This window comes from Cavia porcellus, unplaced genomic scaffold (assembly GCF_034190915.1).
Source record: "Cavia porcellus strain 051 isolate PalLab524CR breed Dunkin Hartley unplaced genomic scaffold, mCavPor4.1 scaffold_5, whole genome shotgun sequence".
Classification (NCBI taxonomy): domain Eukaryota; kingdom Metazoa; phylum Chordata; class Mammalia; order Rodentia; family Caviidae; genus Cavia; species Cavia porcellus.
Window position 1 is genome coordinate 26,556,368 of NW_026947488.1, and position 17,452 is coordinate 26,573,819.

Below are 17,452 nucleotides of genomic sequence, written 5' to 3' on the forward strand. Positions count from 1 at the left end.
TCTAGAGCCTGTCATCTTGTCTTACTGTCATCTCACCTCCCTCAGCAATTCACACATGCTGTTCTTATCCCTCTCATGCCAAGGTCTGTCTATACATAGCAGCTATTCCAGGGGACAGGCACTTTTCCTGCTCTTCCTATTTATCTTAGCTCACTGTCACTGCTATGAAGGGTCATCACACCAGATTCTTCTCTCACGTAATGACAGAGCTGTAACTTTATGCTTATTGGTGTGATAAGTAATTAATATGTATATACTGTTAAGGCAAGAAATCATGTCTCAGTATGCTCACCACTGTACCCCTGATCTCTAATACAGAAAAGTGTCAATCAGTAATTACTAAATGGATAGCTGTCTATGAAAAATGCTAGGGATTGAATAGTGAAAACTGTCAAGGTTTCTGTGTTTACCACATCGTAAGATAAACTAATACACAGGGCTGGAGATTTAGCTCTGTAGCATAAGCATCTCCCTGGCAAGTGCAAGGCTGTGAGTTCAATCCCCAGTACCAAAAAAAAAAAAGATAAACTAATACACTGTATTAAATGTTAGATGCTGTGATGATAAAGTTACATGATACTGTCGGAGCATCTTGGTGGGAACTTTGTACTTCTAACAGGTTAGAGAAGACTTTTTGGAGAAAAATATGTGTAAGCTGAAAAGGAATTGATCCAGGCTATGAGGATTGGATAGACTGTTCTTTGAAAAAGGTACAGGATATCCAGATTTGAAAGGACTGCTACTTCATCCTTTCAGAACATACAATAACTTGAGTAACTGGGATCTTAGTCAAATACCTGATATGAGCAGGACCAAAAAACATTCAGTTGCCACTGGGATGTCAGATTCTGGTTCACCAACACTGAGCACTAAACACAGACCTGAGGCCTTTGCTGTTACTGAGAGCTCATTTTTCTGGGCAGGAATGTCATGAAACCACAGATAAGCCCCTAGGAATAAACTACATGTCTACAAGTTATATATAAGTAATATATAAGTTATATATAAGTAAAACAGAGGTATAGAAAGTACCAACACTATACCCTGGCCTACTGGAGAGTGAGGGGATGAAGTTGAGGAGCCTTCTTTCCTTTCCAGGAGTACTGTATTTTGCAAGTAGAGTCATCTTAGGTAAGCATCATTTTAAGTACTGAAATGAATCTTAACAATTTTCTTCCTCCTTGGGAATCATCTCCCAAGTGAGAACTTGTTAGGAAGGAAGCCTGGCTTGCAGTATATTGAAACATTGTATGGAGTTCTGGGAAAAACCTATTTCCCCTCAATCTGTATATTCTTGCAGCCTTTCACTTTCCCAATGAAAAGGTCTTTTAGACTATAGAATATAATGTGGGAAAAAGATGTTGGCCTTTAGAGGTGTCGCACACAATATATTTTAGATCCTTGACCTGAGCCCAGAATCTCAAGGTGTCATTTATAGTGTGCACCAGAAGAAAGCTAAGGAACAGCTGGGACGTTAAGACATGCTCTTATTAGAGCCACACTGCAGCAAGCTGCCAACCAAGTAAAGATGGAAAGCTGGAACCTGTTTTAGAAAAGGATTGGAGCCAGGTGTAGTGATGTACTCCTGCAATCCCAGTACTCAGGAGGCTGAGGCAAGAGAATTGTTGCAAATTTAAGACCAGTCTGGGCTACAAAGTGAGCCTAAGTGAGCCTGAACTGCATAGTGAGACTGTCTCAAAAGACAAAAAGGGGTGGGGGGGAGGGATTAGGAGGTAGGGAATAGGCCTGTATATTTAAATTGATTAATAATCAACCATTCAGGTTCCCTGGACTTGCCCAGAAATTATCCATCCTACCTGCCCAATCTGGCAATGTAGCAGGCCTTGGCCAGCACAACAAAAGCAGACTGTGCTCTCACAGCAAGAGCGTGATTAATGTCGCTGGTTCCCCCAAAATACAAAATTAACAACACTTCTTACTACAGAGCATTCATAATATTTCTCAGCTTTCAAGTGTTTAATGAAAAACAAAATGTTTATGACTTTGTTTGTGCATATGTGACCAAAATCTTTTAAGTACAAAAAGAACCAACCATTTTTTCCTCTCAAAACTTAAGAAGTACTCATCTTCAAGAAGAGTGTTCATGTTTTAGATACCCAACATTACATATGTCTCCAAGTTTGAGATACATATATTTCATATTTGTTTGGCCAGACTTATTGGTGCACACTTGTAATCCCACAGTATTGGGACTTGGGATCCTTGAGGCAGGAGGATAGCTGCAAGATTGAGAACAGCCTGGGCTACATAAGCAAGTTCAAGGCCAGCCTGGGCTACACAGCTTATCTTAAAAAAAAAAAAAAAAAAACGGGGGGAGAAAAAAAACTAAATACGAGCTTGGTACTTTATGATCAGTTTTTTGATATGGGTTCAAATACAGTCACAGTAAGTTATTTTATGAGTTGGTTCACATTTTGGATATAACACAGCAGACCAAATAATATGCATATTTACTCTTTAATTTGCATCCACAAACTCTTAACATTTAAAAACCATGAGAGCTATTGTGCTCATTTCTGATTTAAAAGATAATTTACCCTGTGAAAGTTAGAAAATGACAGCCTGAAGGCCTAAAGCTAGCATGGAAAGCTATAGCTAGTATACCTCCCCTCCTCCTACAGCTAGACAGACCTGCCATCCTTGGAGACACTCACTTAGCAACTCATGAAAGATGATAAAACCTGAGAGACATTACAGCTTCGTCTAGGCTAGTTGCTACATATTAAAGCCTAGATGTGACAGGCATTTCAAAATGACTCTAATTACTACCTTGGAACCAGTTTGATTTTCACTAGAATTGGGGAAGGAATTGAATTCATGAACTGAGGTAGCACTGGATTATTGTGGAAATACAAATGAGCATAATATTTTTTTCTGATTGCTTTGGAATTTGATAATGAGCATAATATTAGATACATCTTGTGAGTGAAACCTTGAGCAGTTACTCCCTAAAACTGCATTTCATGGCATCATGTAGAAACTATCCATGTAAATTTTGAAGGAAAATTTCTGCTATATTATTAATTAGTCTTGTACTATAGATTTGGCCAAATTTGTATAAGGTCACAATGAGACAGCTAGACTGAGGGGAAAAATCCCCGTATCAAATTACAAATTTAAATGTTCTCCAGTGACATGTAGGGACAATAGCCTAAAAACCTTAACTATTTCTTTGCCATTTAGTTGGTTTTAAAATGTCCTGATTTACACCACCAAACTGAACTATTTCTGTATTTGAAGGCACTAATCCATGATGTAAACTGAAGAAATTTTCCTGTGTGTGTTTATACAGTAAAGTATTGATTGTGGGGGAGTTGGGAGTGCAGTTGTTCAAGTAGGCCAGACAGCCCAGAGAAAAGCAATGATTAAGATCCGATGCACACCTTGACTTTTTTGATTTTTTGCGACAGGGTCTCAATGTGTACCCAAGCCTTGAACTCATATAACCCAGATGGCATTAAACTCTCAGTGATCCTCTGTCTTCAGCTTCCAAAGTGCTGGGATTACAGGCCTACTCCATCACACCCAGCCTGATTGTGTTTTTAGCTATTCCATCACTCCCCTAAAATCCCTTACCACCCTTCACCCTCAGGCAGCATGCCATTTCATTGGATGATTTGAAACAGTGGTAGATGGAAATGAGCAAAGCAGGAAAGAGATCCGGATACTGCTTATCTGTCCACTCTCCAGCTCTTTTCCTAGCCATCTATATGTTTCACAGATATAATATTTGTACCTTCCTGTCACGACAAGGGAGAATCTTCTAAAAGTTGACCTAATGTGGATATTTTCTAAAAATAAATGGTGTCAAGACAAAACTTTATATATACTTTGCTGCAAAATGACAATTTTGATGCAATGAAAATTAAGTCTGAAAGTTGAACATAAGGGAGTTCCATGAGTTGAAACTCTCTTAGAATTAAAGTATACCATTATTGACATCCTGTCAGATTAACTGTCCTCTGATACAAAAGACTGATGAGTAATCAGAGAGACTGATTTAGCCACATGGCACAAGCACTATGACCTGCCAATTAAGGCTGAAAATTTCAATAACCAAAGACTGAAAATATTGTATTGGTCACCTCAGAAAGTTATATGGGCGACATTCTTTGCTAATAGGATATCCTTTCGCCTTTTTAGATCTACTTTTTGTTTGTTTGTTTGTGTTTGGGGGGTTGTTTGTTTGCTTTTGCTTTTTCACAATGCTAACGATCATATCCAGGGGCACTCTTAAAACTGAACTATAGCCCCAACACTTATCTTTTTTTTTTTTTTTTTCTTTTTCGTTTTTATTGGTACCAGGGATCGAACTCACGACTGCCTGCTTGCAAGGCAGGCACTTATGCCGCTAAGCTAAATCCCCAGCCCCCCCCCCCAACACTTATCTTAAAGATGGGGGTCTTACTAGGTTTCCTAGGATGGTCTCAAACTTGCAATCCTTCTGTGTCAGCCTTCCCAGTAGCTGAGATTACCTTACTAGAGTATACCACCACACCTGGCTGAATCTACATGTTTAAAGGAACCTGAGTTATCAAAATATTATGATCCTGTTGTAGTTCTTTCAAATGGGGAACAAAAAATATTATGATCCAAAGAATGAGAAAATTACTTAGAACATTAAACCTAACATGTAGCATCAGAAATTCTGCCTAGTTTATTGAACTGAATAAACTTGATTCATCTGTTATATTAATGTGTTAGAAGCATTTTTCCTTGATGAGAAATATTTTAAAACATTTTCATATTAAAATATCTACTAAGGGGGCTGGGGATTTAGTGCAGCAGCATAAGCGCCTGCCTTGCAAGCAGGCAGTTGTGAGTTCGATCCCCGTATCGATAAAAAGGAAAAAGACAAAAAAAAAAATCTACTAAGAAGCATAAAAATAAGTGGCTTTTTAAAGTCAGTATAGGGCTGGGGATATAGCTCAGCAGTACAGTGCCTGCCTGGCAAGTACAAGGTCCTGAATTCAATTCCTGGTACCAAACAATAAATACGGTCAGTACAGTTAATAAGGATTTTAAATTTTTTTCACACTTGGAGAATTCAAGCTATTGATTGTACAGATTAAGTTAATTTTGGACATTTTTAAGCCAGGCATGGTAACTCATAACTGTAATCCTATTCAGGAGGCTGAGGGAGGAAGATTACAAATTTAAGGCCAGCCTTGACAATTTAGCAAGACATTGTGTCAGAAGTTAAAAAATAAAAATACAAAAGGCTGGAGCTGTACCTCATTGGTAGAGTAGTTGCCTAGCATGCAATCTGTTCAGCCCTTAGAACCACAAGAAATAAAATACTTATATTACAAGAGATGAAAGGAATTAAAACACAGTCATTTCCTTTTATGTCACTGTTACCCTATGTATAAAATTCTAGTTCCCTGCTTTGTTGTAGCCCTGAAGCTCCCCTGTTGCTTCTTCAAAATTACTTCTGTGCACATGTGTATCTATAGCCTTGATATACCTGGGCCACATAGATATTGATGACCAAGGTCCACGGTCATACTGTTTTAGAGACTTTGACTGTAGCATGGCACAAAGAGTTCCTTACTCCAGAATAATAGATTGGCTCTAAAAGGAATCCAAAGACTACTTTTCTGGTAGTTTACTCACTAATTTGTGACATCATTTACTGATAATACCAAAAGTACTTTCAATTCATTCACACTTTTTTTTTAAATACTGAGGATTGAATTCAGGATTGAATGTATAGTAAGTTACAGCCTCAGCCCTATTTATTTTTTTGAGATTGGGTCTCACTGAGTTGCTCATGTAGTACTCAAATGTGCAGTGCCCTGCCTCAGCCTCCCAAAGCACCAGGAGTACAGACACGTAACACGATACCCAGCTTATTCATACTTTATTGAGTGATGGGAACCAGAGGGAGATGGTACTGTTAATTACCTTAAAAAGCACCTAAAAAAGTGCTCCTCTCCATCCTGCTACTTTTTCTAGTGTGGCATATATTTCATCTTCTATCTCCTATGTCACATTTCCCCAGTTGTTAAACCCTAGTAAGGCCACACAGTATTCCCACAATAAATGACCAGGCAAAGCCTAAGACTCCAAACCGAGGGTCCCTTTGACACAGACCCTGGTAGGGCCTTGGTTAGTGTAGCCTGTCTAAAGGGCATTGCAGTAAAGAATTGCTTCAGCTGAATATATCCTTCTTTTTCCCCTACAGACATAACCAGTGCTGTGCAATCCAAGCGAAGAAAATCCAAGTAAACAAGCTGGAAAACAATTTGATACTTGTAAATGTTTGTGAATTTTACAAAGAGCAATTTTGAGCTGTGACTTTTTAAAATCTATTTCTGTACAGTCATTTTAATAATGTGGCCCTTTTCCTAGTCCCTGCAACCTATTTTGTAAAGTGCAATGGGAAAAGCAGAATTGTTGAGCCCTTTTGGTATTGCAAAATGAAGTTCAAGGTTTCTAAAATGTTGCCATGTATTGAGAGGAGCTAATGCCATTATGTTACTAGTTTTCAAATTTCCTAAGCAGCCTAGAGTACAGGGTGAACATTTTTAGATCTTCTAATGAGGTATATTGTGCTGTGGAAGTACTGTGTGTGAATAGCAGTAGCAGGGGCAAAAGCAATCTTGTCATTTGAAAATGTTGTAAATAATTTTATTATATAGTGTTTTGGATGTATTTGTTGTAGAAATGGACCAGTGAATAAAGAGAATCTAAGGGTTTGTACAATGTGAAATACTGAATGTGTTAAATAAATTGTCTTTGTCATAGAACATAAAGGTATGTTATTGGTGAAGGACTATTGGGTGAGCAAGCTTTTTCAACAGTAAATGAATGGACATAGCCTTGTAAACTAGACACACTGTACACCTAATATGCCTCCTGCCAAATTGAAACTGCATATTCTTGCTCATTTAGGTCATTGGCTTTGATGAAACTAACCCCTGTTCACCTCATTATATATGTAGATCAAAAAGATTTGGCACATTCTTGTAATCCTAGCACTTGGGAGACTGAGGCAGGAGGATCCCTGCAAGATCTAGGTTAGCCTAGGCTAAAACGTATATTCAAAGCCAACCTGAACTGCATAGCAAAACCCTCTTTAAAAAATGATTGCAAATAACATAATCAACTTAGGATAAAAAAGTTACTTGGAATTTTCTAGAGACAGAAAACTGCCAGCAGCCCAAATGGTACTTCTCCTCTGCCTCATATATCTCTTCTCTGTGCATATGATTGCCCCCAAACAACTGTGTTTACATTTCCTCCATTCAGGGGATGCACCAAGACTGAACAAGATTGTACCAACATCAAAAATTTAACACAGTTTAGGTGAGATTTTCAGTTTTAGTCATATTTTTCAATTAGCCAGGCAACTCCCTAAAGCAACAGATAGATGTCCATGACATCCCAGTCTTTGGCAGCCTGTTTCTCATCTGTGTCAGCCCTGAGAGTGATTTCTTATCAGCATGTCCAGGTTTTTCCTTTCTTGAATCAGTTCTTCCTTCAAAATTTTCAAAGTTTTGTGTTTTGTACCCACCCTATCCTCATCTTTCAGGAAACTCCAGAATGTGGGACACAAGCCAGGTATGGTGCATGCCTGTAATCCCAGCCCTCAGGAGGCTGAGGCAGGAGGATTGCCATCAGTTTTAAGCCAGCGTGGGCTACATTGCAAGCCTCAGAAAAAGATAATAGTAATAAAAATAATCTGGGGCACTGGCCTTGTCTCAGATTGGGCCTAAACCTTCTGCTTTGTCTCCTAGGGCAATGTCATTCTTTCCCCTCTAGGGGCTCCTTCCCTTACCAGAACCCATTGCCTGAGACCAAAACAATGAGTCGGTGATTCTGTCATGCTCTCCTTCTCATCTGTACTTCACATCTTCCTATGTATCTTACATTGTAAGGGGCCACTAAAAATATTTTACTGAGACACTATTCCCAGCAAGTTTCCCCTTTGTGATGCACACCACAACCAAAACCAGCTTAATATTATCTTAACAATGCTTGAGATTAGATTGCACCTTGTGGTTTAACTAAACTCAGGTATAAAACATAATGTGCTTTAAATAGATTTTTATTTGTTTATATTAATTTTTCTCCAATAAAGGAATAACGTTACAATCTAATCAGAATCCTGTTACACACATACACAGGCATGCCACATGACCAGGTCGAGGTGGTTATGTCCTTAAGTCTGTCAACCCATCACAACATGGTCAACCAAAAGTCTTTTCATTTCAGCCATTCTCAACACAAAACCCCCAACAGGGATGCATTCAACTTGTTGGTTCTATTTGGAACTAGGTGGCAGGATAAGAGGGAAGTATTAGAAGTGGGCTATAGTGTGTCTGCATTCAGTCTTCTCACACACAGCTATGTGAATCTGGGGAAGGCATCCAAGAGCTGGATGGTGCTGGGTTCCTTGTTGCACCCAAGACATTATGATCACAGCAAGTTGATCGTAGGGTTCCAGGGAGGGGACTGGGGAGCAGGCATATTCCAAAACAGCACCAGACTACACTCACACACACAGTACCCTCTAGGACTGTTCTGGCAAATGTTAGTGACAACCAGCTTAAGGGAACCACTCAAGACTTACTAGGAAAAACTGGAAGTCACTATTGGATATAATAGAAACAGGTCTCTCTAACATCCTTAATTTTGGCAAAGTGCTGGTAGTAATGACATTAATACTAGAATCTGGTACAGACTTCTCCAGGGTCTCTGAAAACGTCAAGACAGACTTGCCTTCTTCTGTCTAAGGTTGCATAGGACTTTGTGAATTCTGGTTCCCTCCTTTATTCAAGTTCTGTGATTTAAAAAAGAAAATCCTGAAGCATGCTCAAGGTGAAAGGCACATACACAGTCAATACAGTATGACAAGGTCTGATGCTTCAGGAGTCAGACTAGCAGACTTGAGTAGTGTTGGTTCTTAGAAATCTATACACAATTAAAATATTGCCACACTCAAATGCTACAGGATTTATAGGAAAGTACAAAAATATGAACCTTGCAATCAGCCAAGTGAGAGATTGAGGGGTTCTAGAACTATAGGAACCTCAAGAAACAGGTAAGGGTGCAGAGCCTTTAGAAATGTCAGCCAAAATGCCATTTAACTCTTCTCCTACCAGCAGGATCATGGGCACTGCCCAGGATTAGCACAGGCATCAGCTGGTAATGAGAAGTAGCAAAAAGGGTTAGGTCCTAGCTGTTGGAAGTACTAAAGGCCCTAAGCTGGCTACAATGTAATCAAGGGTAGCTGGAAGAATAAAAGTATATAGGTTAGAGAACTTGGAGAGAGGAGCAAGGTTGTCAACTACTAGGGTCCTAGTAAACAGCATGGGAGACTTCATTCTGCTTATAATGTCAATTTGGCTTATTACTCAGGATAGAAAACCACAGCAGGGCTGCTTCTGCCCCTACCCTAGAAACTGGGGATTCCCCCTCTTCTCCACAAATGCCATGTGAGGCTAGAGACTATAGAGTTAGAGAGGGCAGCTGCCTTTGCCCTAATAGAAATGCAGTGTTTTTTCCAACCCCAGCTTGGCCAGAGGCCTGGAAATCTGGAATTGGGATGAAAAGGAAGACCTGTTAGTATGTAACAAGAAATCTTAAAAATTTCAAGGAAGAAAGCACACATTAGAAAAAGACAGAATGAGAAGCATTTCAGGGCATCCCAAGAGGCTTTTGCTGGTGTCTGAGCCCAAAATTCAATCCCACCACAAGAAGGGGAAGTTTGCCTTCCCTGCCCTAGTCATCCAAGGATTCAGGTTCCTTGCTTTAAGTACTAAAAGAAAGGGGGAGGGATTCATAGGTACCCCAAAAGAAAGGAAGAGCCCTGTGAGAGAAAATGAGAACTTTGAAGGTCCTGAACCTTGATAGGATAGTTGGGGAAAGGGAACAGTGGGGCTCCTGGCCTCCTGCCCAGGAGTGTTTATTAGCCATACTGCGCAGAATATGAAACACAAGGCCAGAGGCAAGCTGAAGGCTAAGCTGTCAGTCTTGATATGGCTTCACACCACAGTTTATCCTCTTCAGCACCATTCTAGTGCATTCTTACCTTGGGGTATGTGCCCTTTCCCTACCCCAAAAGCCCTCTGGCCTGTATCTCTCCTAGCCCAGTTCTAGCACCTTGGACATATAAACACTAGGTCTGGATGCCAAAGCTTTTCCCAGCTTCTATTCCTGGGGTGGCATGTCAAGGTAGGATGACAAAGTACTAAGCCCTTCAAACTTGGGAGCCTGCAGAGTAGTAGGTAATTTCAGGAAAAGACACAGAGGTAGGATTATGGGGGTGGGGGACAGACTCCAGGCTCCAGCCTGAGAGCAAGGCTTGCCTCTCTGAGCAACCATAGTGCCAGCTCCCATAATGCCTTGCTCCCAACAGTTTTCCAATCCATCCTTTCTACATCTCTAGTGGACTGCCTCATTCCCTTGAATCCCTCCACCTTCTCAATCAAACACACATCTCACTGTCCTCTTTCACATACTTTTACCTTTTCAGGCCTAAAAGCAGCCTTCAAAGGAGCCCAAGCCCCCTAGGCAAAGAGAAGGGAGAGATAAAAGTAAAACTCTGAGCCAGACCTCTTCCTGAAGGGCAAAGAGATAGGGGTTGCACAGGTTTTCCCTGGTCAAGTTGGGCTTAGGATCCCCTCCCTTTATCCATTTTGGAGAAAATTACTGTAAATGAGCAATAAGGGGACAGGAGTGTAATGCCAAACTCAGGAAAGATGAGTTCTCTAAGGTGCAAGCTAAAGGTGAGGAATGAGCCAAGTCAGAGTAGAAGAGGCTCTCAGAAATGGAGGAGTGGGCCAAAAGGGCAAAGTGAAAGACACAGGGAGGGGAGTCAGGGAGGGAAGCTTAGAGTATCAACGGTGGAAAGGATGGACGATTAGATGCTGAGTGTGGGAGGATGAGAGAGGCAGAAGGTGGCAGTCAGAGGTGGATTTAGATGATCAAAGATGGGGAAACCGAGGGAGTCAAGGAATGGCCATCACTCCACCTCAAGGGTGTGGTATCCAGTCCCAGGTGCTGGCTGTCCCTCCAGCAGCACACTGGCCGCTACACAAGAGACAGACGGGAATTGAGAGACAGCAACAGATTGATGGTGCAAGCCGCCAACACTCAGTAGTTGAACTGGCGCTGGCACGGCTGATAGACAAAGCTGCCCTGATGCTTTGGCCGCCGTGGACGGCTCTCACGGGCGCGGTTCTGCCGTTGCACCACCTTGGCGCTCAGCGCGTGACGCTCGGCCCGCTGTCGGGCCCGCTGCTGCCGCCGCGTCTGGCCGGCCTTCTCCAGCAGCACTGCCCGCGCCGGCAGGGGAGCAGCAGCGTGGTGCAGGGCCCGGGGCTCGCGGCGGGCAGGGGCCAACTCTCTGTAACAATGGAGGGGTGTCGGTCAAAGAGGGCCAGCACGCCGGGACACTGGGATCTCTACCCTGTCTACCCGCAACCTTGCCTTCGCTTGAGATCCCTCCTCGGTTCTAGCCTAGGGACAGGTAAACCATTCCTAAGAGATTCGGTCCCACCCCTCACTCAGTCTGTATCTGCAGGTCCCTCCCAGGCCAGAGCGGTGGGCTGTGGCCTCCAAATCCAGCCCAGACCTCTCCAGGGTGACCCTCCCAACCGTCCTCCAGCCACAAGGACACGCCTCTCTCCCTCGAAAACCCCGCCCATCGCCCCTCCCCCGCGTCGCCAGGACACGCCCCTCTGAGCCCGCCAGGCTCTCTGGGCCGCCTTCCCACGGCCTTCTGACCCGGACCCTCGCCTCCAGGTTCTAACCCTCTGCTTGCTCACCCGTCGTCGCTGAGGTCGGTGTCAGGCAGGGCAGCGTCTGGGTGCAGGGAAGGCGGCACTGGCTCTAGCACTATGGTGCTGCCGGTGACGTAAACGGACATACTGGGGTGCTCAATGAGGAGGTCCTCTAGGGGGCTGCTCTGGAGGCGGGCAGGCCCGAGGCCGGGCCCCTCTGCGGTAAAACAGGCGGGAGGGGTAACAAACCAGCTCTCGTCCATCAGGGAGGGCGCGGGTGGAGGGCGGCCAGCGGGGGCGGGGCCGGCCCCAGGGCTGCAGGGAGCTGCGTAGCTGTCTACGCGGCGCGGGAGGGGAGCCATGCGGGAGCGGAGGAGGCGCACACACACGAGTATACACACACACGCGACACAGAGGGCGGGGAGAAAAAGGGCATCGTCAGTTAGACCCGCAGCCCTGCCTGCCGCGCCCACGGAGCAACAGGCCGAGTCTCCCCTTGCTGCCCTAGACCCAGGACCTGAAGTGTGGGTCCCAACACCTTGTTGCCAGCAGCTGGCCTAGCATTACAGGAGAACGGGCCATGTTACGCCACCCACGGGGGTCAGCTTCAGCCCAGTTTGTCTGGTAGGTTTGGGAAAACTCCCCAATCCCTAGCAATTCCTTCCCACTCCACTGCTGGGCCGCCTGTCCTTATGATGACTCCACAGGCCCGGGAGGCAGAATCCTGGCCCCAATTCAGGCCTCACCCGGCAGGTCAATGATGAGCCAGCCATCCACTTCATCTTCCTTGGAGACGAAGGCTCGAGGACAGTCGGGGGCTTCTGCTGGTGAAGGGGTGCTGAAGAAAAGGCTGGTGAGGCGCTGGAACATGGTGGGGCAGTGAAGCGGCCTCACGGGGGCGCCCTATGGCTGTGAAAAACCTAGGAATCAGAAAGGAGCCATAACTAAATAAAGTTCGCTCTCGGACGAGAACAGGGCGGAGGACATCATCCCTATCCCCCAGGGCAGTGGTAAGTTGGTGTGTGGGAATGCGTTTGCGGTGAGTTCTCTGCATTTGTATACAGGCTTTTCTGTCCTCTATTAGCACTTACAAGTCAGCTCTCTATGCCTTAGTTTTCTCATCTGCCAAATTACTGTAATAGCATAGTTCTCTGAGGCTTCATCAGAATTAAATGAACTGGGTCTAGGAATGTTGCTCAATGATGGTGCTTTGCACCACACGCATGAATTAAGTGAGATTATATTTGCATCCACCTTTAGGCTCTACTAAGAACTAAAAGTGTCTAGACCAGTCCGTGGGCACAAAGCAAGTACTCAAAGTTAATAAACTACTTATTACAAGATACTGTACTCAGGGACAAAGAATGAAGGTCTTCTGTCAGGGAAGGGCTCCAGAGGACCCAACATCCAAGTGGACCGTGAAGAGTAAATAGGAATTCTCTAGGCAGGAGACAAATTTCCCACACTGTGATTATTTATTATCATCAGAATAAATAATACTCAAGTGCCAGGCACTAAGCAGCTTCACCTTCTTCTATCCTAAAACAAATAAGAGTGGGCATGATTACTATCTCTCTTTGACACATGAAGAAAAGAAAGAAAAGGTGAGGCTCAGAGAGATAAGGTAACTTGTGCAAAGCTACAAAGCTAGAAAAGTTAAGAGGTAGGATTTGAACCAAAGCAGTCAGATTCCAGAAGCACCATCCATAATCACTACGATTCACTGCCTCTGCCAGGTGACCAACCTCGATTTTAAACTTAGTGATCAGAGATCATGATTCTTGTGTATTTTTCTGGGAAGAAGGATCTTATTTTTCTTCATGGCTTCCTAAATAATGGTCTTTGGCCCCCACATACTAAGGAGGAGCCTATGTGGTTTAAAAAGCACTGGGTAGTGGAAACCTGGCAAAACTACTACAAGTTCACCACGTGACTGAGCAGGCCTCAGGTGTGTCTGTCAGATGAGGTATGAATATCCTATCCCCACAGGCCCTCTCTGCCCTACCCTCCTTTTCCCAGGCTCCTGTTCAAGGGCAGCATCCCTGGCTAGGAGAAGGAAGATCAAGTTGCCTAGCCCCAGTGACACAGCAGGTCAGTGGGAGGTGAGGATGGAGGGAGACAAGTATCAGATCCCAGGAGCCCTTAAGGAAAAGCACAAAGTTTGAACCAGGACCCACGTGTTCAGCAAGTCCTTCCCTAGGTGAAAATAAGGAGACTCACTGCTCCAGGATTGTGGCTATAGATCTGCTTCTAGGTCATTTTACAGTCTGAGGTTCAGAGAGAGAGCCTCATAAACACATAGCTAGTGGTAGAGTAAGTCAAGCATTAGGTACACAGACAATCTGGAGTGTACATAATCAGGAAAGCCTCAACAGATAATCTCCAAGAACATAATACGGCACCGGAGACAGAGAGGTGAGATAGAGACCTTGACCCACTCACTGGCCACAAAAAAAGCCTGGGGTTGCTGTATCAAGATTCAGTATGCATTTACCAGAGCATCCACTGTGTACCAGACCCTGTACTACACCTCCTCCTCAATTACAGACTTTAAGGTAAGGAAGGCTCAAGTGAGAAGCTCCCTGCCATAGGTCACACAATAAATCAGTGATAGCCAGGAGTGACAGCAGCACCAGCCAGCCAGTGCCTACCCTCTTCTCTTAACCACTGGGAGAGTCTCTTGGATTTTCTTTCTCAGCCCTGTAAGCTTCCTGGTTCTCAGATTCCCAGCTCTGCTCCAGAAAGAATCATACCCTTTAATAACTGCAGCAGCTGTGCCCAGAATAACACGCCCTAAGCCATCCCTAGCCCAGCCCCTCCTTGAGCAAACCATAGGCAGAATGGGGCTTCAGGTCCAGCCTGAAGGCCCATCCACTTGGAAAGTCAGAAAGTCTCCTCTGTCCCCTTCTCCTAACCCTCTCTAAATGGAGAAAGAGAACAGCACAACCTCTGTAGTTTCCAGCACTAGCCTAGGTCATTTCCCTCCTAACTGACAAGTCTGGGAGTTGGGGAGATAATGAGAGGCCAATGGAGTGAATCTTCACCACATCTACCGTAACCAACCAGCCAGTGACTCACATTTCTATGGTCAAAACAACTGGGAAGCATTGATTTTATGGGGCTCCAAGATAGAGTGAGGACAGAGGGGGTCATGGCCACCAGAGGACCTACTCTCCATAGACCTCCTAGAAAAAGGACTAGGAGTGAAGAGACCCTTAAAGTCCTATCAAATCAAGGTGGTACTAAGCCCAAGATAAGGTCCCCAGTGGAAGAAGGGTGTGTAGCTGGTTACCTATAATGAGTGCCTTCTATGTATATGCCTACAGCTAATATATCTTGATTCGAACTGGCTGTGTGGCCTCCAGTAAACTACAGTGAGTGAGGGTGAGGCCTCTCTGGGCCTTTATTTCTCCTTCTGTGAAATGGAATTTAAGGCCTCCTCATTTGGAACCTGGGTTGGACATCAGCTAAGGCACTGCACACATGGCAGGGATTAGGAGGATGTTATTATATTAGTCCCTGGAGGGTAGAGCTTGGATACAGAGAAGGGATTCCACCACCATCTGGTGCTACCCCCAAAGACCTGGAGTCTGAGGACGCTTTGATCCTCTGACGACAGCCTAGCCCTAGCTGTGCAGTCGGACATTCTCTCGGATCTCAAGAAAGCAGAGAAACGGAGGCCTGACCCCAGCCCCCCAATTAGCCTAGAAATCCGCTGAGGTCCCTCCAACGGTGCTTGGTGCTTGCCGTTCAGTGTCTCCCGTGGCCCAGCCTGACACAGCGTCCACCGGGTCACAGGAGGACAAGCGACCCAAGTTTGAGAGGCGGTGCTGGCCTTGGTGACGTCTCAATGTCATATGCAAATAGGAAGACGTCAAGATCAACCGGCGAGCAACAACCAATCGGGAACCGGGAACGCAGTCCCAGTGGTAGCCGGCTGAGACAGACAAAGGCCCCGGTACCGGGGGCGCAGGGCGTGTCCCAGCCCCCTCCCCTGAGGCTCCAGGCCCAAACCGGTCGGGTCTCACCTGCAGGCGGAACGGCGCGGCGGGCAGAGCGGGCGGGGGTGGCGCTGAGGTAGTTGTGCGGCAGAGCGTCGTAGCGCTGTTCACAGGCCGGGCTGCATCACGGGAGCCGGGCGGGGAGGCAGCGGGGCTAGCCGGATGCTCGGAGCTGCTGCGCTCGCCGCGGAGTTTGGAGTCTGTGCTGCCGCAGCTGCGGAGTTCACTGCACAAATTGGAACGTTCAAACAGCTGATTGTGACGTCACAAAGGGGCCAGCCCGCCGCGCGTCACCGGCCGGCAGAGCTATGGCCAATCCCAGGCTGCGGATTCCCCCTCTCCACCCCCGCCACTGTTCGCCGGCTAGTAGCTCCGGTCCCTCGCTCGGAACCTTAGAGCGCTGCTGCGAAGGCGACTAACTTCTGGGTGCTTGCAAGGTCCACCCGAGCCACTTGCAAACCTCTCAAAGAGGCGACCCCCACTCCTTCCTGCGGGATCCTTTCCTTCCTGCGCTCTGCACTTCAACCGACGCCCTCACCTCTCGTTCAGCACCCCCTTATTTAAGTCGCCATCTGTATATGCCTTTTACTCGGCATTTATATACTCCACACTTTCCGTCGCCTTTTTTCTGGTGCGTCTCTTGATCGCTACACATTTTCAGTTTTTCCACCCCATTTTTCCTCAGCTTGAGAGGAGCAGGATGTGCCCCTTTCCTAGTTCCGGGGAGCACCTGCCAGTGTGGGGGAGTTAGTGAGGCTGACGGGAAATTTTTGCAAAGAGTAGGACTGGAAAAGAAATTGTTAGGGACTGAATAAACATTGACCTAGAGACCGGTTTGCCTTGCTCTAGAACGTTTACAGGACTTAATTTCCTTCACTTTGCTACTGGAGTTGGACAGAAGGGTCAGGACAGGAATTATTAGTCCCATTGGTAAATTGAGGCTCCCAAGTCAGCAACGAATTCATACTTAAGAATGCGTTTTTAAAACACCTGTTGAACACCAACTGTTTTCACTGTCAGACCACTCCTGACATTCACTGAAAATATACTGTGTGCCAGGTACTATGCTATGGTTTTTTTATTTTCACAACACCACCATAAGGTGGGTATTATCTTTATTCTACAGTTGAGGAAATGGACTGAGAGCCCTAAGAAACTTCTCGAGATAATGGATTATGTTCAATGGTAGAGCCAGGAGCTGAGCCCCTAGCTCTGGTCCTGACTTATCCACTCTACCACCTATACCAGAAGCACCCTGGGAGTGCTTCTCCCTAGGGTGATCTGGTTTCTAGCCCTAATTATGTACCAAACTTGTTGTGTGACATGGAATAAATCATGTTACCTCTCTGAACCTCATTTCATTGTCTTTTTTTTTTTTCTTTTTAAGAAGGTAAGGTTTATTTAGCTCACAGTTTGTGGAGGTTTCAGTTCATAATCAGCTGGCTCTAAGGCAGGGTAACACATGGCAGAGGGACAACACTTCACGGCGGTGATGGAAGACAGCAAAAGTAATGAAAAGGAGGGAAGGAAAACCTACTCATTCTTAACATATTCAAATTTTCTTCTAAAGCTAATAATACAAGATTTTTCCAAGCATTCAAACCTCAGGATTCTGCCAGTCTAATGCTTTAGGTCCCCAGCTCTCCCAGTGACCTTAGACCACAAATTGCATCCTCAGAATCTACACGTTCAGATGTT

General features: G+C 45.1%; 2 protein-coding genes across 7 annotated transcripts in view; one reads left to right on the plus strand and one right to left on the minus strand.

Annotated features, from left to right (window-relative positions):
* The window catches only part of Ncoa6 (nuclear receptor coactivator 6), an 85,438-nt gene extending 78,659 nt beyond the window's left edge, over nucleotides 1–6,779 (plus strand). For all 5 annotated transcript variants that reach the window (XM_063248468.1, XM_063248472.1, XM_063248470.1 and 2 more), the window contains one exon: nucleotides 6,209–6,779. In XM_063248468.1, the coding sequence (XP_063104538.1) occupies nucleotides 6,209–6,252 (44 nt within the window). In that variant the 3' untranslated portion in view covers nucleotides 6,253–6,779. The remainder of the gene's footprint in view (nucleotides 1–6,208) is intronic.
* A 1,279-nt stretch (nucleotides 6,780–8,058) lies between these two features.
* Tp53inp2 (tumor protein p53 inducible nuclear protein 2) lies at nucleotides 8,059–16,042 on the minus strand. 2 transcript variants are annotated; one of them, XM_013150258.3, is made up of 4 exons: nucleotides 15,782–16,042; nucleotides 12,500–12,673; nucleotides 11,799–11,970; nucleotides 8,059–11,377 (listed from the first exon to the last, which is right to left on the minus strand). In XM_013150258.3, the coding sequence occupies exons 2-4, from the start codon at nucleotides 12,621–12,623 to the stop codon at nucleotides 11,125–11,127; spliced, it is 549 nt and encodes a 182-aa protein (XP_013005712.1). In that variant the 5' UTR covers nucleotides 12,624–12,673; nucleotides 15,782–16,042; the 3' UTR covers nucleotides 8,059–11,124. The 2 variants fall into 2 exon arrangements, with proteins under 2 accessions (XP_013005712.1, XP_003467777.1); XM_003467729.5 differs by having other exon boundaries at nucleotides 11,799–12,090; nucleotides 15,782–16,033.
* Between the last annotated feature and the right edge of the window lie 1,410 nt (nucleotides 16,043–17,452).